Raw genomic sequence first — 25,294 nt, forward strand, 5'->3', positions numbered from 1 at the left:
TATCCTGTTATTGAATTTCTTTGAGCAGATACTGGAGAAGAGACCGTTTTCCTATGACCATTACCTTCTTAAAAATAGATTTTGCACAAGGAAAGTTTGCAGGTGCAAAAGTTTTATCTGCTATCCTCCTGCTCAAAGAAATGGTAAATTATTACCCCAAATTTATAAAGGCAGTTTTCAAAAATGCCGGTTTTATTCATAACCTGGTTTTCTCTTCCCTTTGAATGTCAACTTTTAGCTTATCATTTTTGGCATAATACTTTGATAGGGTATTTATTCTATTTGATCTGTCACTTTTCTTTTACGCTTCTCTTTTTCTTTCATTGTTCACAAATTATTTTTAGTTAGGTTTGTTTGGTTTACTTTGTTTTTCTTTTTCTTTTGGTTAAAAATTTGATAACTTTTTCATCAATTGATTTGTTGATTTTTATTTAATACGAGTTTACGTGTTTTCGTTTTTATTTTAAAGTAATTATTTATTTATTTGACCTCTTTTGACAGTACCTGATTACGGAATGGCATTTTGTAAACTTACTGTAATTAGCTGATTGCAATTAACAAGTCAATTGAGTTATTACCCAGATACTCAAGAATATCGTTATATGAACTTACGCAAGAAATAACAGTTGCAATAAAAATAAAGGAAGAAGGAAGGGGGGGGGGGGATTATTCTTCGAATGCTTATTCAAATCAAAGTTTACAAACTTCATATTCTGGACTGAAAAATATTGATATTTTTTAATTAAAAATATGTTTCAAAAATATTCATTCTTTCCTAACTCCTCCGCAAATAAAAGATCAGTGTAAGCACTTAAAAATTTTATTATTCAACAACTTTTGTTGATGGTTCGACAAATTTGGAGACAGTACTGCAACATTGCGATTTTTTTTTTTTTTTTTTTGAAAAAAAAAAAAATTACATTATTTTTCAATTGATTCCTAATTCCGTGAAGTTTGGAATTTCATTCGTTAAATTGAGAACTTCCCCTACTCACAAAAGTTTTAACTCAGGGCACCCCTCTGTCCATAAATATAAACTATCATTAAATACCACGTTTGCCTATTTCTACAAAATGCATGGAATGTTCAAAATTGTACTACAAGGACAATATAATGATTCTACGTTTTTGAGATGACAATATAAATAAATAGTTCTTAGCAATTATTTTGGCATTTGCGAAAACAAAAACAAAAAAAAAAAAAAAGTGAATGTGAAAATGTTTCAATGCATATGTGGAACCAAATTTAAATGATAATGGTTATTAGTTTCGACTGTAGCACGAAAGGCCGTTTTTCAAAACGCACTACCCTCAAAAAGAAAAAAAAAAACTATTGTCCCAAAGGGCCTTTTGTTGGATATTAAATTGAATTTTTTGTACCCTCAAAGTTGCATAAATAGTACTTGTAACGACCGTTTAAAATCGGTTGCAAAGTGCTTTAGAAGGAACAGTTCACCCATCGAACATTATCGAATAAAAAGTCCACAGTTATCTTCACTCCTGAGACCCTCAAGAGCCATATTTCTTAAACGCTTCCTCCACATTCTCCCCCGAGAGCACGAGAGGTTTTTTATGGCCCAGAGATTGGCGAGGGGAGCGCTGAATGAGAGGGGCGTACACACTCTCGAGCCAGTGTTTTGCGCAAAGACGTCACGAGCATTCACACACTTTTCAACTGTCAATGTCAAATCCGCTTCGTTTGTTTACAAAATGGACCACGAAGTTGCTGCAGCTTTTGCCCGATGTGTGTGCATATTTACCACATCAAGAAGTCAAGAAAGAGATGCAAGAAATTTTTGACATTAGTGAACTTGTTAACGTAATGCAATTAAACACAAAATGAAAATTTGAGAGTAGAACAGTGGCGCACTCATTAGTTTTTCCTGGGAGGGGTTAGAATTTTTCGGATACGTGAAAGGGGCAAAATCAGCAATTTTTCAACCTCTCCCAGATTCATGCAGATTTTTTTTAAGTTTCGAATTAGTAAAGTTTTATACAGTTTTTATTTTAATTATAAACTGACTTAATAAAATTCCAGGGAAGATTAAATTTTTTCGCTTCTGTTCTCAATGCTATCTTTCTCTCTATCTATCAAAACCCAAAATTAGGGTGAATTTTCAAATCATGAAAGATACACACCAATCTAATGGGGTTATTTCCATCAGTCAAAAGTGCTATATTTAGTCACTCAAGTTGATACAATGAACAAAAAATAATAACATGGAACTAGGAAAATCTTTAATTTTCAAAACATTTAACTTTTAATTAATTTTTTTAAGTGTCTGATTTTTCAAACAAGACGTGGTCTGACGTCACAAATGATTTACTTTGACGCTATTCCACTGGCGCGTTAAATATTTACGCTAACTGTCTACCGCGTTTCCAGATTATGACAGTACAGAAGCGAATTAGGTATTGCGCTCTATACTTGCTATCTACCACATCGTGGCCACTACATATGAGTAAAGAAGAAAATTAAATATTGCGCTCTGCGCTAATGGCATTAGTGAATGGTATTTCATCATTTGTGATGTCATGTGCAGAAGCGTAAAAAATGAATACCCACCGATTAAAATAATATTTTAAAATATTAAACGCTTTCAAATTATTTAAAAATTGGTAAAACCCTATGTTTTTAAACATGCTCTTTCAGAAAAAAATACTTTTAAAATTTCGGAAACAATCCAATTTTGCTCAAATTAAGAAAAAACATTGACTAAAGAAATAATGCAACAAATATTATTTTTAAAAAAAGGAAAGAAAAAAAAAGATGACTCCCTTTGTGTAGAGAGAAAATTCTTTTATGGAAGGATTTTTACAGCAGCTGTATTTTAAGAAGAGTTATAATCAACCATTTCCTAAAATTTCCAAAATTAAAGACCCAATAAAAACGCTTTCGGCCTTTTCTTGGGTCTGGTCAAGAGGGTTATGGCCATTTCTGAATTGCTTCTGTTCTTTTGGAGTGGCTTAAGACCCTTATCTCCTTCCTTGGGTGCGCCAATGGAGTAGAATAAATAGTTTAGTCTCCATCCTTCAGTAACAAAAAATAATTTTTTAACAAACTTGAAGCAAGTTGATGGTGTATTCAGCGTGCATACCAGGGCAGCGGATTCGGAAGGAAAGTGGCCGACTCCGACTCCTGGATTTTGAAACGTCTGACTCCGACTCCAACATTATTTATTTATTTTATTTTATTATTATTATTTTTAATTTCTCCTCTCATGGGAAGGGGCAAAATTAACAGGATCAATTTGATGCTCTTTAATGTTTGACAAATAGATGTTGATCAAATCGTGTATTTTCAATTTTTGAAAGCTGTATCTTGAGAGAAAAAAAAACTTATTTGCCAAGTCGAAAAACCATTCTTGAGAAGGGGCGGTCCGCCCGGGGTGACACCCATCTGGAGGATATAAATAGGAGGCGACATAGGTAGCTATTACAGAAAGTTCGATTAACAATCAAGCACAGAAGGGGGAAATACATCCGGAGCGAGGGTGGGAGCTGAAACCCACCGCTTCTAATATGTCAAGCAGTTGCTCTGACTACATACTCACAATCTCCAGGACGCACCTTCAAACAACTGAAGCTTTGGCCTGATTAGTTGAGCAGATAGCTCGCTATAGGAGTTCATGCATAGGGGAATAGAAAAACATATATTTGTTTTCATGTATGTGTGCTTGTGTATAAATTTATGTGCATAAGATGCTTCAGGAAGATTTTTATGACAACGAAAGAAAGAGAACACAACATGTTGAGCAAGACGAACAACAAACTTTATTACGAACATTACCAAGTGTTATGGAACAGCATGAACAAGCTTCTTTTGACGAGAGTCGATCCCTTGCTCGTATAGGAACAATCCAGAAATGATAGGCAGTAGAGACGACGGCTAAAAATGAGGAGTAATGTGTTTTTTAGTACACTTGTACAAGACGATGAATGTAGAGAAACGCAGAGGAGCGCAAGTGATAAATTACAGATTTTGAGTATAACGCGATCAAAGTTCGAATTGTATAGGAAACCTAACGTAAATTCAATCCTAAGAAAGCATTGTAAATTGCTTCAATGTTAGGGTTACTTCTACCATTAAAATCACTTATCATAAAATACGGTGTTTTTCCATCCATGTTAGCATTAATAATCTCCACATTTTCAAATTCGTCACTTACACCAGTTTGCCTAATGGAGATTATATACAGAATAGAGAGCGTGCTCCTTCCCGCAAGGCAAAAATTGTCTGCCTTTGGTGGTCAAAGGCGAAGAGGGGTTCTATAATGGACATCTTTCTCGCCCAAATCATGGTGAAGTTTTAGTACGTGTTTGGCTAAATTTGTGTGCTTGGCTGATAGCTAAACCGTTGCACTCATCAAACAGTGGTTGAAAAAGCCACTTCTGTCCTAACAGCCGAAAAATAACCCTATCGTGCGCTCTAGTTCTATTCTTACTCTATGGTCTCATTGGATCTTTCTGTCCCACTATTACCAGTCACATACATATTCAGTCACATACATTAACGAATACATTAAGAATACATCATCATGGGGAATTGCCCAATCCTCATTATTACATACAACTGAATACAACTTCAACGAAATCAACAGTATTATTTCTAAAACGGTACGAGTTAGTAGGAATATGTATATTATGTGGCATAGGTTAATATGGGAAGACACTTGTGGAAAGTGCTTAATTTCTAGCAAAAGAAGTGAGAAAGCATTTCTCAAAAGTTCTGAGAAAGGATTTTAATGCCTAATTAATCTAAATTTCGCCAAATTTGCAAATTTACGAAACTTCGGAAAGAAGTACAAGAACTGAGAGAGTTCCCGTGAGCTTCCATGCAAATTAAGCCCTGCTTGTGGACACAAATTCTTAGAAGTGCTTGCTCGAGATTTCCTACACAATGAATACAAATGAATACAAATGTAAAATGTAGATGTATGCAACGGGTACTCACCTAATAGGGCTTTTCGGGCTGGTACCTAGAGGGCTGTGGAACATAATTCACCAGGATAGGGTTAGCGTAGAGCTCGATGTCGGCGGGGCTCTTGCTCTCAGTGCCAGGCTCGTTTGTCTTAACCTGCATGAAAGAAGAGCATTTATTTATCTATACAGATGCTTAACAGCATCACATACTTGCCTCCGGAGGCATACAGGAGAGATTTACAACATAAGAGAAAGAAATCAAACCCACTACCTCCGACTTAGAAAACGAAGCTTCTAGCACAGAATCACGGAAACTAAAAAAGACATTACTGTTGTTGTTTCGAAACATTACTTTTTGGGACAACTTCTGCTCAAACAACCATCATTCGAAATTGCTTATATTTTGGCTGTTCCACTCATTTCTCACTACACTCTCAGAAATGAATAGTGCTCTTTCAATCATAAAACGAAATTCGTCATTGACGACGATTCTTTTCTCACTGGGTCAGAAGCTCAGATCGAAGTCTCACGAATTTTTTTTCAATTTGACGAAACGTTTATTCGGATCATTTTTCACGAAGCCATTTTGTCAAATATGATGAAAATATTGTGAGACTCGAGCACGTGTTTCTGAGAGGGTAGTATTGTTACTTCTATTGCCATAAAACTGAATAAAATCCTCAAAAAAGTAGCCAAAATTAAGAAATTATAATTGTTAAAATAATTTAAAGTATATTTTTATCCTTGATTAAAATGATCTGCCACACTGGGGCACTTCAAATCACGTGAGGATAGTAACGTAAAATGAATCACTATTCCAATAAAAGTACGGTTGCCTTGAACCAGAAAAATTATTATTATTATTTTTAAACTTAATGCATGGCCCCACTAGATGGCACTGACTCTGACGAGCCTTGACAATTTATGACTTTTCTGTGTTAAGAAAATACAACTATGATCCGCTAATGCATCCACCAATCAATGTCAACGTCTCAAAGTTTGTTTATTTTTGATTGGATATCACCCTTTGACCGCAAGAGGCGCTGAACGGAACCCCTGCATCCACCAATCAATGGCAACGTAATGAATACAAGGGTTCCCCGTAGCACCCTCTTTGTTGCCACGAGTTTCAGCGATTGTCACGGCCTTGCTTAAAAGCTTCCCATTTTTCTTTGTAGCATCACAGGATTTCTGTAACGCATTTCGTTGCATAGAGTATCACTATGTAAGACAAAGGGATTTCGAGAACGTTAAATTCACATTCGAGGTACCTTTCAACCATTCAGCTATTTTGTGCTCAATTGATTCCATTGAATAAAATAAGTTTTCGCCAGATTTCTCAATTTCTCTCTTTGTAATTAATAGTTTAAAATTGCTAAATAATCAAAAACAAACAACACACCTCTCTCTGATTCTGTAAGCCCCATAGCATTGAATTTTCATGTTAAAAAACAGCTACATGCATGGAAAACGGAACGTTTCTTTTGCTGAAGGATGCTAGTCTTCTGTTTTTATTGGAAAATTCTATCAATTCTCAGGCAAAGGATGAATGAAAAAGGGAACAAAAAGCAGAATGTTTAATATTATAATCAAAGTTTGGTCAAACATTAAGTTAAAACAAATTTGCCTAAAAAAGCAGCAGCCCCAGAACAACTATCTGGTGCGTTCCAGTTCCAATCACCCTTTCATTTAGAAAATAGGTACGAGGTGTCAAATGCCCCCCCCCCCCCCCACAATTTTAGAAACAATGTAATTGTGCATTTGTGCGTGTGCTCTGTTGTTTTTTTCCCACAACATATACTGAATACATAACTATTTGCACCAATCACTCAACCCGTAAAATTTCGAAGTGACTTGCTTGGCACCAACTGCATTCAAGTTATTTGGATCCCGAAACTCTTAGAACTTCGATTTTGAAAACCGTTTTGTTAAATATTAAACAGCACTGACTACAGCAGCAGATTAAATACAAAACAACTTTTCGTGATTGAATTATTTTGTTGATTGATGGTTTTAAAACGAATAAATAAACGATAACTGGCTTAGTACTACGTAATTTGAATTCCACTTCCAAATTCCTGACAATAAATAGTTTTTTTTTTTTTTCAAATGTTCCTTAATCTAAGGTTCGCTTAACGCATATGACACGTATCGCTTGTCTCGACCCTCTGATAAAAAGGCAAAAAAAAAAAAAAATTGCACAGCAAAAATGTCACAAAATGTAGAAATATTTTTAACTTAGAAAATGCACATTATTTCAGTACAGGAATAAAGTCCACAATTAATTATGTTTTATATCGCACATCCGCAACAGAAGTGGCGCAACTAAAAAATTTAAATCCATAATTTATGGTAAAACTTTCGAATTTTCAAAACTATATATACTATTGTTTTGAACACACCAACAGATAAAACGGAACTAAAACATTAGAAATAATACTTTTTAATCGGGAAATACAAATTCAGGATATTTTTGTTTGTCAGTTTGCAAGGATTGATGATTTTTGAAGTGTGTCACTTTCGTCGCCGAGGTGCGATGTAAACACCCGGTTCTAAATGTAGTCTGGGTAATTGAACAACTTTACTGTGAATTTTCATTTTACTTGAAATTGAAAACTGAACTTATTTTGAGAAGAAAAAAATCAGCTCTTGTAAAGTCTATTCGAACTACGAACTTAATTTGTCCTTCTTTTTCCGATTCAAAATTCTTTCTTACTACTCATAAAAAGCATTTTTGTTGGAGCTTGAAAATTTGGTAGGTGCTGTATTAACGTCACGTTTAGCATTTATAATTTCTGGACAAAGGTGTTGTTTTATTTAGTTGTTATTTTATTTATTGATGTTAGTTTTTGCCTTTTTAATGCGGAATAAATAATGATTAATAAAAAGGGACATTTGTAGTGCCATGAAACATATAAGAAAAAGCATTAAAAGAAGGAACTCATAGCATTTTATAACTTTAAAAAGTGTTAAATCCTAATTTTGGGGTAAAATTATTTATTGCTGATATGATTCTGGTGAAATATATTACAAATAACTTTAAAATTAAATTTAATTATGTTTTCAACTGTGCTAAAACTTCCAATTTCAACTTGACATTTGCCAAGTATTTTCAGTAAAATAGAACAATAAATAACATGAAAAATAAGTTTGTGTATAAGTTCTCTTGTTCTCTAAAATTTATTGTTGGAATTTTTTAAGATGCAAAAATTGCCATTACTGCAGAATGTCCCGTACCCTCTAAAGTTTGTTAATGAAATTAATAAACACGAAACTTAACTTTTACAAGCTATATATCACCGTCTGAGTATTTACCAAACTTTTGAAAACTTCTGGAGTTCGCACTAGAACGCAGGATTGGGGAATTCCAGCAACATTTTCCGAAATCCCTCACAACGAAAGTCAATCTGCTGGTAGTGTTCATAAATCTCCCACTGAACATTTGAGTCATGGCGGAAAATCCCACCTTGGATATTTTTTCCCATTTAATGTGTGACGCTTGTGCAGTGATTTGGACTTGTGAAGCCTTTGGACGGTGACGTCTGCAATGCTGCGCGTTGTTGTAGGAAAGATAGTTTTACAGAGTTTGTTTCTAAGCGTTTCTCTTTTGATTGGTAAAAATTTGTGAAAAAAATTTCACGTACAGGTAAAGGTTTATCACTTCTTTTAAGCCTGCGTTTAAGAATTAAAACACAGGTATGGTACGGCTCTAATGAGTTTGGCTATGAACTTGACAATGTTTCCCTCTTTTGGGGGAGTTCAATGAAAAGAGACGTGTTATTGGCGTGGATTTGAATTAAAATACGTACCTTTGCGAAATTCTGCGAAAGTAACCCAGCTCAACTCAGCGCCTATTACCCTGTTCTATCACCCAAAAATAGGTAAACATTGTAAATGTCATAGCTCAACCTATCAAGGCCACACCAGTTTCCTGCCACTCTACGAATTTCTTTCTGTGTTTGTTTTGCTGCAGTTTTACTCTTTTAGTGTCTTTTTGCATCAAGAAGTGGCATATGCAGCAGCGCCTGAGGAGCGACGCATACTTACTTGTCATAAAGTCCGACCTTCCAAAAGAAGATCAGCCCCGTTTACATCGGACAATAGAAGTTCTACAATGCATCCTAATATTGCGTGAACTAATAAAGTTTCAAGACCACTGCTTTAGTACATCGATTATTATAAAGGGTGTTTTTTTAGAGGTATAGAATTTTAGGTTCAAATAAAACACCGTTAAATGATATAAATTGCCATGAATTTGGCTTTATTCGAAAGATGATTCTTTGCCATTTTTATTTAAATGTGATTTCTGGTATATGGCCACTTTGACTGGCTTGGAGAACGTCTAATCGAGAAGTTTTCTATCACTTTTTGCAGCAATGGGGACCGTATGTGAGTGATATGTGGCGAATGTTCTTGTCCAAGGCGTCAATCGTCTGTGGCTTATCGGTGAAGACCTGAGACTTCACACAGCCCCCCCCCCCCCCAAAAAAAAAGGCCAGCGTAGTTAAATCGCATGATCTCGCAGGCCAATTCACGGCTCCATTAAGCGAAATTATTCGTTCACCGAAAGTTTCTTTCAATAAATCAATTGTGATACGCGCTGTGTGGCGTGTTGCACCGTCCTTTTGTCTATTTATGATGAAATGGCAAACAAAACTAAACACAAAACTCAAAATGGCCCACAGATCAAACAGTGTTCCCGACTTAAAGTTCTATACCTATTAAAAAAAAAAAAAAAAAAAAAAAAACCACCCTTTACTATTACAATGTATTTTCAAGCTTCTAAATGTTACGTGGACGTACCTGTGCCCTGTATCCGTTCTGGTCAGCCACGTACTCGACTATCCTTTCGATGCCCTGGTGGTCCTTGTATCCATAGGAGCCTTGTACTCTACCGTTGGCATCTCCGGACTCCCTCCTGAAGGAACTGCTGCCAGTCTCGTCTTGGGCCTCATATCCGAATTGATATGGCTGGGGTGGATACTAGAAGAAATGAAAGAGGAATAGTCACCAATTTTTCCGAGTTCATTTTAGAAAGTTCTTTTAGCAAGGATGTTATGTGGTTTTCTTTATTTATTTATTTGAAAAATACACATTTTCGACGACAATTCGAGGAACTTGAGTAATAATGTAAATATATCTATATTTTAAAAGTTAACTGCTTTTTTTTAGTAGAAAAAAAAAACTTTTGCTCAGTGTATTTTGCTTCCGAAACTTGGACATTAGCAAGCAAGACCATGAAAAAACTTAAATCAAGCCAGAGAAATAAGGGAGAGGTGCATTTTAGGGTTCACCTGTTAGTCATTTGCAGCTGAGCTAAGTGCCTTTCCGTGAAAGAATGAAGAGTGGTGAACCACCAAAGAGAGAGAGTCCAACGTATGTTGGATACAGAGAGACAAAAAAAAGGGGGGGGGGGAGTCACAGTACAGTTGGAGGCATGAGATTTTCAAGTCTAAAGGAGAAAAATAGAGAAGAATTTCAGAAAACAGAGCAGATTGAAATTATCTGGCTAGGCTCTATAGAAGAAAGAGAAGGTTTAGAAACATTGAAATTTTTAGCATGCATATTCATGCATAAAGAAAGCTTATAAATGCTTTTATGGAAGGCATGCATTTACAGCCTATATTTATTAATTCATAAAAGATTTTTGAGCTGTCAAAAGGAAAGTCAATAATAATAATACTAATGAAAGTAGTGTAATGAATTATTAAAAATACTTTATTCTCAAATTAAGTTATACAGCAGAATAAGTAATTGATACAAACAATCAACAACAAAAACAATGAAACTTCACTAAAAATGAATTGGATTAATTTCGTTACTTTTTCTTTCTTCAATTTTCCACCGAAGTGATAGTATAAAAATTGAAAATAGGAAGTTAAAGGATTAAAACGAACTAATTTGAAACATTGGAAAAAAATTTTAAACTACACAACACACAAAAAAAAAAAAAAAAAAAAAAAAAAGAAAGAAAGAAAGAAAAAAGAAAGTGTAAACAGATTCTCTAGCACATTTATTTCCAACATATTTACAAAGAAGAATTCCACAAATTATATTTATAATGCAAAATATATTTAAAGATTATTAAATATTTAGTACATATACCTCGATTTGAAATATATATTAACAGCTCTTTGACACATATTTAAAGTAAAATTTTAGTTTAATATTTAAATCCACGACTTACTGTGCGGCAGAGAGATAAATAGGTAGATAGATGGGGGGGGGGAGAGATTACAATAACGCTTAATATTCTTGTTAATGGTGTGCTGGTAAAAAAAGGACTGTTAACTTTTCAATTATGGAAATCTACTATAGACAGCTAATTTCTTACCTGAGCTTCATCTTGCTTTGCAAGACCCGCTGGGCCGTACTGGGCGGCAACCAGACTGGCTAATGTGCACACAGTGACGATCTGAACATAAAGAGATAAAAAACAGTAAATATCTGCACATATGTTAAATTGTACAAGGATAAATTTGTATTATATATATATTTTTAAATGTCAATCCCTTGCTTTTTTTTCCTACTCTCTAAGCGCCTTTTTGAGCGTAGAATTATAGTTTTTGTATCACCTAGCACTTTTGTTCCGTTTTTTACCTCTTATTGTTTTCTTAGCACCGCGAGTGGTATTCCGCTCTTTTGTCAAAACCAGGCGATTTTAATCAGAAGAGACAAATTACTTTACTTCTTGAAAATTGCATTTTTTAGAAAAAAAAATCATTCCATGCCTAGAGAAAGCACATTATCAACAGTTTTCTTCACATGTAAAAATACCGTGTTTCTTTTCCCTTGTACTCGTATTTTGTCTCTTTTTTCCTTGATAGGATATTCTTTGTTCTCATCCTTTTTTACATAGAGCCTTGAAACATTATTTTATACTTCAAGTGCTTATACACCGTAATTGTAAATGTGATTTCTCTTTAAATCAAGTCAAATTTAAGAATTTCTTTACACGAAAGTTATTTAATGTAATTCATTCAGAATATTGTTTTTAATTATTATGTTGCCTAGTAAAAAATTAATGTCAATTTTTTTATCAGTATATTTATTTGACATTATACAGCTGCTCTGATTTCTTGCTGCATGTAATTAATTTTTTGACCATTGTTTTACGCATTATAGTATGACTTCTAAAGAGTTCCGTTTTATTCGAGTCCGTTCCATTTGATGATTAGTATGAAAAAAAAACTTCAAACGAAAATCTGAAATTAAACAATAGCTTTTCAAAACGTGGAGCTATCAACTGTTGAATGCAAAGGTTAAAATAGGTTGACAATATAGAAAGAAGAAAAATATTAACATTTTTCTGGCATAAGTAAGAAGGAAAATTACGATTCAGCATGAATTATTTTTATCACAATGTCAAAGCTTACCAATAGCAAAAATGATTTTGAGTTATTTTAACTCTTGGTGCTTAAAAAATAATTTCGACAACTTTCAAATCACATAATTTAACATGCTTATTTCAACGATGTGATACCAATTTCTTACGAGCAATCGATATGTACCGTGAGATAAAAAAGAATATAATAATGATTCCAAAAATTAGTTTTTTCCCTATTTTAAAATTCTGTTTAGCTTTGGTGTATTGAAAGAAACCATTTCCATTCGAATTATGGCCGTGACGGAAGGTTTATTTGGTTTTCGATTTAGTTTGGTCTTTGATTTAGATAATATTTGTTTTCTGTTTTGGTTTTTGGTTTATTAACCTTCTACGTTTCTTTCTTTAATTTGTGTTTTGTTGGATTCAGTTTGATAATGGGAGAGTTTTTGAAATTTTAACTATCAAAATGTGTTTGAAGCAATAATGAAATTAAATGAAATGTTTAGTTTCCAAGCTGAATAATTGAATTCGAATTAAATAATAGGAATAACTACCAATAGATCATGCATAGGGGGAAAGTTTTTATTAATGGGACTGCTGTATTTATACCAAAACAAAATATGAAAAGTTATTTCTAGCTTGTCCAGTAAATGCAGCAGCTCTAAATGCTGGTTTGGCTGTAATATGCTACGAAGTTTAGAGTAGTCAGTACATATTTTAAAATGTTTATACAACAGTAATTAATAAATAATACTTTAAGCAATATAAAAATAATCACGAGTCCCAGTTAAGCAGTAGACAAGATTATTGATTTTTATTTAATTTTTTTGGAAAAAATAAAAATAAACTAGAAAAACTCAACATTTAAAAATTTCTAAATGCTTTTGAATACTCTTCGTTAATCTTGTGTTACTTTTTTTCCATATTTCTTAATATTCTTAATGTTTTTATAGTATTTACAGTTGAAAAACGTTAATAGTCATCTGAAAGTACTAAAACTGTGTACTTATTATCTTTTTCCGATCATATTTGCAGCAAGAAATGAAAATGCTCAACAATTACATACAACAGTGATCAATAATTGCCACATTTATAAGGGGAAATAGTTGATACACCTCACTGTAATTAACTTTGCAATAAATGAGAAAACACTAATCAAAAGCAAACGCTTTGCTAAAGATAAACTAAAAAAAATACCACATGCACTTGAATTTTTAGAGAGGGAGGAGGATAAATTGTACATAAAGGCATATTTGCGAACCCGTGTTTCAAGTAACAAGTTTAGTAAGCCGTTCAAAAAATACTTAATTTTATAAACCTAACATTGGAGTAATTTAGTTATAAAAGAAACGTAATCTTCTTTTTGACGCAAAAATTTAATTCATTTTCTCAAACCAATGATTTTCAGAAATGAGCTATACATTATTTAGTATCTTTCGGGGTGAGACAGATAGAGAGATCAGAAATCGGCCACTTACCTGTAAGAGCATGGTGGGATGAATGTTCTGACGAAGAAGGTGGTGATGTTGTGGCGGGGGTTGCCTTCTTTTTATAAGCCATCTCCGGCAGACGACGCTGCCTCGGGGGGAAGCCTGTTGAGCCTGTCTGCATCCTCAGTAGGTCAGCCGGGATCCCCTTTCGCTCTCTTCTTCCTCGCTGTCTATCCGGCCGCCATCTTTGGACTCATTGATATTCGAATATTTAGCGTACCCCACGCAGTGAGGAGAGATACCGAGAGACTACAAGGCAAGAGAGAGAGAGAAAAGCCCAGCTTTAGCAAACCAGCAGACTTTGTGACGAAGAAGGGCTAGATCGCAGAAGAATCCGAAATTGAAAAAAGAAAAAAGATACTTTGAAAAACTGATGGGTTTTAAAATTTCTAACGCTGTAAATATCGTCGCCTCAGAGCAACAGTAAGAATCAAATCTCAGAAATAACAGTAAAATATTCTATTGTTGTTCTGAGGCGAAGATATTGATTTTTCTTTATATGAAGTGGGTGCGCTAAACAAAGCTTTATAGACTACTAAGACCTACTATTCCTACTATTAGTTCCCACTCCCTTTTCATCTATTTATTTAGTTATGTACCTTGTTTAAATCCTGCAACTTACATTTCACTCAACATTAAAAATTACTCATTATGAATTGTTTCATCTGAGCCATTCTGCCAAGCTCTTTACAACTGGAGACTGGGGAACTATTTGCGAAGGATATAGATAGTCAACATGCTCCGAACTTGTTCTGGGTTTTGGAAGGGAGAACATGTTGATCTTTCCGATTTAATCTGTTTGTACGTATTTTTAAAGTATCATTTTTCTCTCTTAATGTGTAAATTTAGCTGTTTACATTGGCTGTTCGCCATCTTACACCGTAAGTGGGGTGAAATAACGAAAACGGGTAATTTTCGATGATAAATTTTTCATATTTCAAAAAAAAAGATAACCAGGGTTTCATTAAAAAAAAAATAACTTAACAATTTAAAGAAGTTGTGGGTATAAGTTTCAAAATTTTTATTCACCTCTTAAAACGAGAAAAAATTCTTGAATCTGCTTACTATTGTCATATACACTACTATGAAAGTATTGTTACAAATTCTGTAAATAGTAACTATTTTTGTGATTAATTTGTTGTAATCTGGCTAAATCTGGCGTTTATTTCATTATTTTTCATCTAAAATTACCTTATAGTAACGTAACCTGTAAATAGTTTCTTGTAATGTACATACAACCCCCTAACATTCGACCGAAGTATACGGCTCCCCCATTTCTGATTGATAAGATTCATGAATGAATTAAAAAAAAAAATATGAGAAATTAGTAGAAGGTAATAGGTTTTTCTGGATATTTCTTTGATAGGTATAAAACGCAGGGCGTCTTGTGAATGACGAGAGTCAGTTTGTTTAGTCTCGTTTTCACTGCTGTCTGTGAATTTATTAGCGCTTGCGCTGTGATTTTCGAATTGTTGTTCTTTTCACGTATGTTGGATTTAAATGCGTGGTGTACTGAGTAATGTACAGTGTTTAACGATATTCGATTAATTGCTGGATGTTTGCTGTTGTTACCTGCTCTATTATTAATATTTGTAAATAAATCTCCTGCGTTTTCTCAAGAAAGTCATTTCGAAGAAAGTTTGAAGTTGCACCGGACTCGTAACGGTGTACAAGTAAAAATTTTTTTTTTTTTTTTTTTTTTTTTTTTTTTGCGCTTTGAAGCACTTATAGAATGCCAAAATTTAGTGTTAATATGCTTTTATAGGGTCTAGGTTTGTGGTCCCCTATTAGCCTCTCGTGCACCCCCATTTTTTATTTCTTTTACATGGACCCTTGGGGGTCCCTGCGGACCATTTTGGGAGCCACTGGTTCAGATATATTAGGAATTTTACACGCAATTAAATAGTTTTTGAGATACGAAAGGAGTATTAAAAAACTCATATGAAGTCCAAGATGGCAGCGCGAGTTCTCTCTACTGCCACCCATCTTTTGACAGGCAGAAGCATATTCCTTTAACCACAACCACGCATAAAAATGTCGCTTTGTTTAAAACACAGAGACATTTGTAGTGTTTTCTTATACTGTAAGGATAGAACCCACCGACAGAATCCTCATATATATATATATATATATATATATATATATATATAATAGCAAATGATCGAGTAACGGTCTTGACGTCATCAACAATAAAACTCGCTCCACATCATGATAGTTTTAAAATATTTCCTGCAAGGTTTGACATGCAGGGAAATGCTTTATTTCGACAAGGCTGAGCTGGATCTGTTAACTTAATTGTTTTACTGGTAAGACTGTCATTTTAGAAAAATGAAAAAACGAAAAGTGATCAGTAATGAGAACGCTATCTACTAGAGTCTAGGGTTAATCCACTGGAGTTAGGGTTAAAATTTCAACTATCAGAATATCATCAAATAGGCAATTGCTTCGTTGAAATCTAGAAGCAACTTTTCCCCGTCATATCTTGACAGGTAATTTTCTAGTAAATATAATAAAGGCAATAAAAATGAAACAATGGAATAAGGTGTTCTCGGCTATGATGGCTCCATTTTTTTTTTTTTTTAATTTTTATCTAACTATTCCCTTAAAAGTTGTTAGAGGAGGGGAACATATAGACCAACATATAAATGGACTGATCCAGCAACAGACACTTCCTCATCTAGTTAAATGCTGCCCATAAATGATGCTATATATATTTCAACAATTTTATCCCTCATCCTCCGCCCTTCCTTGTCACAAAGTATCACACTTCACCTCCCGCCCCCATCTTTTTCACATGTCACTCTATTTTTCATAGACATATTCTAATACAAAATGCGTTATGTCACACATCTTGTTACTCCCTCCCTTCCCCTCGTTAAACTGTCACAATTACACGCACCCCGCCCCTTTAAAACGTGACATCAAGAGTACCAGTACTAGTACATCAGTAGTACTAGTAGTTACTGTTATACAGCGTGATTGAGAAAAACTTTTCAATGAAAGTCTACCTAGAACCTTATCTTTAAACGCGTTTCACTCAAAACTTGAAAATGTCCACTTACTTCGCTTTGCTTCTCATCGCCTCATATGTGTTTCCTAAGTTCAAAGTTTATTTTATTCACTATCGAATGCAAATAAATTATATTTTTTCCATGTTATTGAGATAATAGAATTGTAATATTAGTTACAAATTAATTAATGGTTTTTATTGTTATTTATGCTGATTGAACACTTACTCATTATCCAATCAACCAGCAGATCACCAAAATGTTTGCAGAAAGATTTCCGTAGCTGATGCATTTGGCAGTTTTTTCAACGTCGCTGTTTTTGAAGCCGAAGACTACGTCATAATGTTTCTTAGCTTTCATCATGTAAACAAACTATCGCCAATCAAAGAATTTTCAAAAGACTTTTTTTACTGTGTTAAATAACCCAGCAACTAAATTAGGCAAATCCATAAACAGCACAAAAACTTCCATTAATTTTCCTTTTTGCACAATTTCAAACAATCACCAAATTTTACTACTTATTTTGGAAACATTTCGGATGAAACTGTTTAGCGCCATTTTATGGTGACCAAAAGTATCTCAGCATCTGGCGACGATATCTCTGTAACAAAAATTAATATCATATCGTTTTACAAAGTAAGGAAAGAAGGGGGGAGCATCATCGAAGGTACCCCGAAACGACTTTCACAAATTCGGTAAAATCGCACCAAGAGCCCACAATGATTGAAATTTCCCAAAATAACTAAAGCAAGTATAAGGGGATTACGAGCGCAGCTACTTTTTTTTAATCACTTCGTACTTCATTAGCCATACAGAGAAGGTTTTAGACTCCATGTTTAAAAAAAAGTATCAACAGATTAATCTTTTTAAACATGAGAAGATTAATTTCATGTTTTGGAAATTTGTATATGCTTAAATATAGTGCTTTCGTTTCTAAATCAATACTATTTTGTTCTTTATACTTATTGCTATTTTAGTTTTATGGGTAAGAAAGAAACTCGATTTTTAATCACGTCAAAAAAATGTGTTTTAAATTCTTTCACTTAAAACAGAAAACAAAAGCAAGTAACGATTTTTTCTCATAATTATTACTGACCCAGGCAACGCCGGGTATTTTTGCTGGTACTACATACTTTTATTCCAGATTACTTTTTAGTGATGACATTAATTATTGCAATATTTCTGAATTGGATAAAAAAAATTACCAAATTTTTTGAAATGTGCTGTAGTTTAACATCTGTAATGGACCACATAAACACCTATGAAGTGTGTAGCACAAAAGTATTAAAGCTTGACCACGGAGAGATTGCGGATGACCTTGAAGCGGAAACATCATTTGTATCATTTGTACTGTCTAACCACGGATTGTATGGAAAAGCAAATATCCGGTTTACATGCGGAAATGGAAGCATCTATTAGTTTTCAGGGATGTCACAGATTTTGCAGATGTATGTTAGCCGCTAAATTAAGCAGAGTCTCATTCAAATGAGAGGAACACGCGCATCAAATTTTTATTTTTCCCGTCACTCAGATGGAGTCGCCTTAACTGGATGTTTGCCAATTCCATACAATCTGTGGTCAAACAGTAGTAGGTAAAATCCATCAGAAAGGGCCGAGTAGTAAGAGGCTTGTTATCGTTGATCCTATCTATTTCAAAATAACAACAGACAACCTATTACAAATGGTACAAATGATGTTTCCACATGAAGGTCATCCGCCGTCTCTCCGTGGTCAAGCTTCATCTCCATTTCCAATTTTTTCGCAAATGTGTGTTTTTTTTCTTTTTTTTTTTTTTCATTGCAATGCAACTAACCATCTCAGACAGTCAGGGAGTTTCAAAATGATTTAAACAAAACAAGATCATTTTTTTTTTTTTTTGACTTCTTTTACAAAAAAGGAAGTATTGTATTCGCGAAAAAAAAATCACTCCAAATTCAGCCTCAATTTCTATTTTGCACACCCCTGAATTAATGTTGAGGTTTTTTTTTTTTTTTTTTTTTTTTTTTTTTTTTTTTTTTTTTTTTTTTTTTTTTTTTGCAACCCGACCACACGCGGATAAGTGCCTAAGAACGTATAAACACTCGAAATATCCATTTTGACATTCCCCGAGTTAATTACAACGACTTTTCTCGTGACGTACGTATGTATGCATTTTCGGATGTGCGTATGTGCGTATGTATGTCGCATAACTCAAGAACAGTATGTCCTAGAAAGTTGAAATTTGGTACGTAGACTTCTAGTGGGGTCTAGTTGTACACCTCCCCTTTTGGTTGCATTCGGATGTTTCTAAAGGGGTCTTTTGCCCCTTTTGGGGGGGAAATCATTGTTAATTTCGATGTATACTCAAGTGGTGTTATAATTTGGCGCGGACACTTGGCGATTTATCGCCAGTTTTTTGGTCGCCAAGTTTTAAAAATTTATCGTTTTTTTTTTTTTTTTTTTTTTTTTTTTTTTTTTTTTTTTTTTTTTAATAATCTGGTTTCGATTTGGCCACTGGTGGAGATATTTAGAGTAAACTATTGAATCACTTTAAAATTGCCAATAATGAGGAAATGACAATAAAATTGGAGTAAAAGGAAGTCATGTGATGCACGCATCAGCTCGTTTGTTTTTTCTTTGTAGCGAAAAATATGATTTTTTTTTTTTTTTTTTTTTTTGTCATACGCTTCATGTGTTCTATCCATTTCTACAAAATCTATTGAACCAATTTTCTCAAAACTTGACATACATATTATTTTTATCGCCATTTAATAGTTTCATTTGTAAAAATGTCCATACCCTACCGTCTGCTTATGATCCTGAACGGGCTATTATACGTCAATTTTGAAAAGTTCTAATCCCTGAAGCTCGCATCTTTTTCCTCGATAAAGCGGTTACTTAACTCTAAAACACGCGTTCTGCGGTTTAATTTGCATGATCGAGGCACATAGCGTTCATGTTACGATATTCAATTACCGCAATAAGGTAAACATTTTATTCCTACTCATTTTCACATTGAAACCAATGAATTTCCTGTTCGTTTCTAACGTTGTGATAGTTTATTCTTTAGCTTTTCCGTGAAGAAAAACAGTTGGTGTCACAAAATGAAAAACCTTTTAATCTAACGTGAATCTTTCCTCCTTGTTGAACTGATCATTTTTTACCTTTTTATGCAGCAGCCAGCTTTGCTAATTTTACACCTCACGCATTAACGATCTCCCGAGGTACTCGTGGAAGCATGATGGGCGTATCCTCAGAGGATGCAAGGGAAGGCAGCTGTCCCCTTTCCAAAATAGAGAACACTTGAAATAAAACCAAAGACGACCGAAGATTTCAAAACAAATAAATAAATAAATATTTATTAATTAACGTTTGCTTCCTTTTCTAAACTTATGATGAGTTTGACTATAGTAAACCTGATTTTGAAAGCGCATATTTCTTCTTTGGGAACTCATTGAAAAGGGGATGTTATTGGTATTTTGTTGGGTTACCATCGCAATACCGCTATGAAGGTAACGCAAGGTATCCCTACAACACCAAAAACCCTTCCCTTTTCCACAAACTTCTTTCAAAAAAGTATTATTACACACAACAGACTCCAGTTTGCAGTTTAATTTTTGCACTGAGACGTCGTAATTTCATCTTAATTGGTTTCTTCTGGTGTCTACTTTTGTGATAACATCATTCATATCTAGTGCATTAAGAACTCTTTTTATTTTTTTTTTGGTTTACATCCAAAACACAACCTTGTCACTAATATCCATCATCTCTTCAGAATCTAACTATTTTTGAGCAGTCAAGATCATCCTCGAAAATTGTGACGTGTTCTACTGTTGAATTGTTTGATAAATGCAAATGCTTTCACTCCTACTAGATTCTTGTTCAGTGGAATAAAACAGTTAAATGTCTGAGAGCAGCATCTTTCGTTTACCTTAGTTTCAAAGTCTCTTCTCCTTTTTGCTGTAAAATGGTACTGTACTGAAGATGTAGTACTTAATATTTCTTTTGCCTTATCAAACTAGTGCCAAGGATTCATTACTTGGTTACCATAGATCGTTTGATAACTAGCTCCAGCTGCAAGTAAGTACTTTAAAAGTACCAACCACCATGCCCCGATTAAGATACTGAGACCATAGGCCAAATAGCTCTTTGGGGCCCCCTTTAGTCAAACCTTACAATTTAGCTTTTGGTTACAGGAAATTTTAATCCATCAATGAAGAAATCCATTTCATTCAACCTGTGTTGAGAATATTAGTTATCAATCATTTTTAGTTAAGTCATTTTCAGTTAACTACTGAATCACATTAAATTGCCAATAATGAGGAAGTAATATTAAATTGGTGTAAAAGGAAGTCATGTGATGCACACATCAGCTCGTTTCTTTAAACACCTAAAAAAGTCAAAAGCGGTACCATTTAAGCTCCCGCTTTTTTTTTTTTTACACATTTACATAGATCAATGAAAATGTTTTAACTATTACGATCTGAATAACACAGTATTTAAAACTACTGGGAATTTTTAAAAATGAAATTGCGCTTAAGTGTTCATTCACTGATCTGTCTACCTTAGGTTACCTGATGGTATTTTCATCCTTTGTACAGAACTCAGATTAAAGGCATCAAATGCTGGATGACCTTTCGGAGGCAATTCTTAAGGCATTGACAGCAGGCCAAACAACAGGAAACTAAAATAAACTCCTAAGCCACAAAGTAGAAAATGAAGATTAAAGGCATCACAACATTCCAGGAAGTGGTAAGTTTGTATTAAGGTCAAGAAATTTCGATGGACGATAATTCATGAATAAATCAGTAAGAGGATTAAAATAGGAAAGAGAGATTCTTTTTCTCAAAAAACTGTGTGAGGATCATAACACTACTTTGTTTGAAAATCGAATTTTTCCACCTACGTTCTTTACCAGGATTAAATTACGAAGCAGAAAAGCGGACAAATACCAGCTAAGAAATACTAACCTGGAGAACTTATGATAATGTTATAATGAAAAAAAAGTAGCAATCGAAAATAGTGGTAAAACATGTTTTTGGAAGCATAAATTATCTACCGTTATGGGAGAGAGGGCAAGTGTCGCATTTTTTTCGAGATGTGAGAGTATCACGAAGAGTCGTGAAAAGATGAGACTCTTGAGAAAGCAACCAAAATTAAAAGTAAAACTATGCCGCCCATGAGTTTGAGTTTTTCATTTATTGGTTGCGTCGCCTGCCTCCTCTGTGTAGGGGAGGCCGGGGCAAGATGATTATGTTAACAATTTTTGTTGTTTACTAATACATTTTTAAGGATAGTAAAATTAATTTTACATGAGCTGTTAGAGTAGTTCCTTGCAGTGTTAAATATATTTCTGTTTCATTTATCAAATAAAAAAAGTGGAGGACATTTTTATTTTTTCATAACCTTAACAAATTGTCAACTTGCCCCAGTACTGGGGCAAGATGACTTTGGCCTTGGGGCAAGATGACAACACTGAAAAAGGTGGAACATATTTTATCTTTTGAATATGTTACATAGTTGAATAATTTATAACTGTGTTTTTACATCTTGCAAAGTATCAAATTAAGCATAATGCATTTTAGCGTAATATTGAAGTGTTGAGTTATGCATCCAAGAATAAACAGACACAAATAAAAATGCCATTTTCATAATTGGAACATTCCTCATGCCACCACTGTTGGCATTTACAGCACTGGATCTATTCTTCTGTTGGAGGGTCACAATATTCCTTTTTACGAGCAGGACATCTTATAACACCATCCTTTGAAGTTGATGCAACTGGAATGTTTGGCCTGCAGTTGTATGGAAAATGAGCCTACAGGAAATTAGTTTGAGGGTTTTTTACTCCCGTTTAAGTTTCACGTGCTTATTTTCCCTGTTTACTTTTTTTTTTTTAATAAACATTTTCTTCCTTATGCTTTTCTCTTTGTTCTGACATTTCTTTGATGGGCTTGCTTGTAAGAATGTTCGAGCTGAGTTTTCTTTCTTTCTTTTTTTCGTTTTTTCTTTTCTTTTTTTCTCACACACACTAACTTTTCTCTCACATACACTAACTCTCTTCAACACTAACAGGCTGCTTTGGTGCATCGGAATCAGCATTTGCCATAAGTTCTGCTTCTTCTGAAGGGTTTACGTATTGGTTTTCTACTACCAAGGTCTGGGGATTCGCACTATTATTCCCAGTTTCATCGCCAACAACATCATAATCTGCTAAAAACAAGAAAATTATGAGGGAGACTGGATCCCACATTTTTCAAACCCTTTAGTGGAATTTCTTAATGTAGCTGCTTCGAAGTAAGCGGTGCTCAAAAGCTCACCAATATTTTTGTCTATGATAGTTTGTCCTAGATTAGTGACCATAAAGTTGTCACATGCTTGACTATAGTAGGTTTTTAATGCACCAAGAAATGGCACATCAAGGGGCTAGAGACGATGCAATGTGTGGGGCGGTAACACAACCATGATAACGTTTTTTTGTCTGTAATGAAAGACAGCATGCAAAGTTATGTGAGATTAGTGATTGTCAATAATCTACACAGCAGCAGATTCTTTGTTTGGTTTCATTCAGCCAACTAGTCATTTGATCAACTAGTTCATAAATAACCTCTGGTCGCCTGCTTTCAAAATACACATCCAATGCCTCCCTTAGCCCCAGAGGAGCACCTCTGCGCCCCTTACCTCCAGAGGAGATAGAAGCGCAAGGTCGCGTGGACAAACACACAGACAAATAAGCGATTTACAGGATTTAATAGAATGGACAGCATAGTTAGTTTAATAAAATCAGAAACAAGGGGCAAGATACGAGCTCGTCATCTTGCCCCGTGTTTCGGCCCGTCATCGTGCCCCGGACTGCCTGTTTGAAAAAATTCGTCCTCATTGCCATTAAGGAAGCGATCAATTGACATTTATTCATAGAAATAGGTAGTATTAAAACTAAGTTACTCATATATACTAAGGGGACACGATATATCTTATCTGTATCTATAGCAGAGTTTATTTACATATGCATAAAAGTTATAACGCGGCAGTGGTAAAAAATCAGAGCTACAGAATTAACAAAAATATGGCAATTTCAGCGGTTTTATACTTTTTCTGAATGAAGGGCCGATAGGAGAGCCAGTAGTATCCAGTTGATGCTGGTTACTTAGTGGAAAACGGAAAATATAAGACATTCGTCATCTTGCCCCGGTCTCTCCTACTAACATCGATTTTTTAACAGCAGCCATATCCCCCCCCCCCCACCTCCTTTCTCTCCCTCTCTCTCTCTCTCGATTATGCTTAGGCTCCAAATTAATGCAAACATATAATTTTAAGAGGTGAAATAGTTTCTAAATATTATCTCTCTCTCTCTCTCTCTTTTTAGATTAGTCTTAGTTCCAAATTAATTTAAACACATGTTTTTATGTGATAAAATAATTTTGAAATGTTAAAATGTTATCACATTACAATCTAAAACAAATGCTTACAAGGTGGAATAAATTCAAAAAGTGATCATGTTTATTGATTTAAAAGTTAGGTTGAGCTGTCAAAAAATAGACAATTAAGACGAAAAACTTCTAAAGGTCCATTATTTTAAAAGTGCTTTGAAGGAAAAAAATAAATATTCAATAAGTAAGTATTTAAAATTTAATACTCTATTATCATTAAAAAACCTAATACTTTAATAACATCTCTTATCCTCCAAAACGTAATAAAATTCATGCTCAGACAGTGGCACAAGCTCTTAACGACAGCAACTAAACAAAAATTCTTTCATTATATAGTTAAAAATGATACGAAATAATAATTCAAGCAATTACAGTAGTTTTAAATATATATATATATATATATATATATATATATATATATATACACTACTTACAGACTTGCAGTACGGTGCAGTAAGAGCGATAGATATTTACTGCGTTACTCAGTTCATCTGCTTAAATGGAGAGACTATTTTAACTATTCTGGGTTCTAATACCTTTATTCTTACATTTTTCAGAGAACAATCATGAGAGCTTTTTTCTCCAATAAAGGCAACACTTTAAATTACGGTTTAAAGTAAACATTGTTCAATGATGTACATGTTGCAACTGCTGATTAAAAATGCAACTTTTTAAATAAATCTATTTATCATTAAGATTGGCAATCTTGTGTAAAGTAGGGGCTATCGGAATGGTTTTAACTCCTAAACCCCCTCCCCCCGGATGCATCGAGTGAAAATACAGAAAGTTCTGGGTTTTTAAGTCCGAGATAAGATAGGGGAACTAGGGGAAGGAGAAACTTGATATGCTTCCAAAAATACTGTTTTAAGCTAGGTGAGAGGATAGGGTAGGTCAGTGGCACACCCTGGAATTCTTCCTGGGAGGGGCTAGAAATTTTTTAAGGAACTCTGATACTTGAAGTGAAGGAACAAATCAGTGAAATTTAGGCTTCCCTCTCTCAGATTTATGATCAGAATATTTACTTTTTTAAATGTTTAACAAAGTTTTACTACACAATTTTATTTTAATTATATGCTAACTTTATAAAATTTCAGGGAAAAATAAAATAGCGCTCTTTCCTACTCTCAATGCTTTCTCT

The 25,294-nt window shown here is 34.2% G+C and overlaps 1 protein-coding gene across 1 annotated transcript; it reads right to left on the reverse strand.

The window, feature by feature from the left end:
- Positions 1-3,832: 3,832 nt before the first annotated feature.
- Positions 3,833-13,828, reverse strand: LOC129230725 (cuticle protein 10.9-like). Its single transcript, XM_054865185.1, has 5 exons — positions 13,728-13,828; positions 11,257-11,337; positions 9,726-9,905; positions 4,954-5,076; positions 3,833-3,888 (listed from the first exon to the last, which is right to left on the reverse strand). Exons 1-4 carry the CDS (start codon positions 13,737-13,739, stop codon positions 4,954-4,956), a joined length of 396 nt encoding a protein of 131 aa, XP_054721160.1. The 5' UTR covers positions 13,740-13,828; the 3' UTR covers positions 3,833-3,888.
- Positions 13,829-25,294: the final 11,466 nt, after the last annotated feature.

This window comes from Uloborus diversus, chromosome 1 (assembly GCF_026930045.1).
Source record: "Uloborus diversus isolate 005 chromosome 1, Udiv.v.3.1, whole genome shotgun sequence".
Lineage (NCBI taxonomy): Eukaryota > Metazoa > Arthropoda > Arachnida > Araneae > Uloboridae > Uloborus > Uloborus diversus.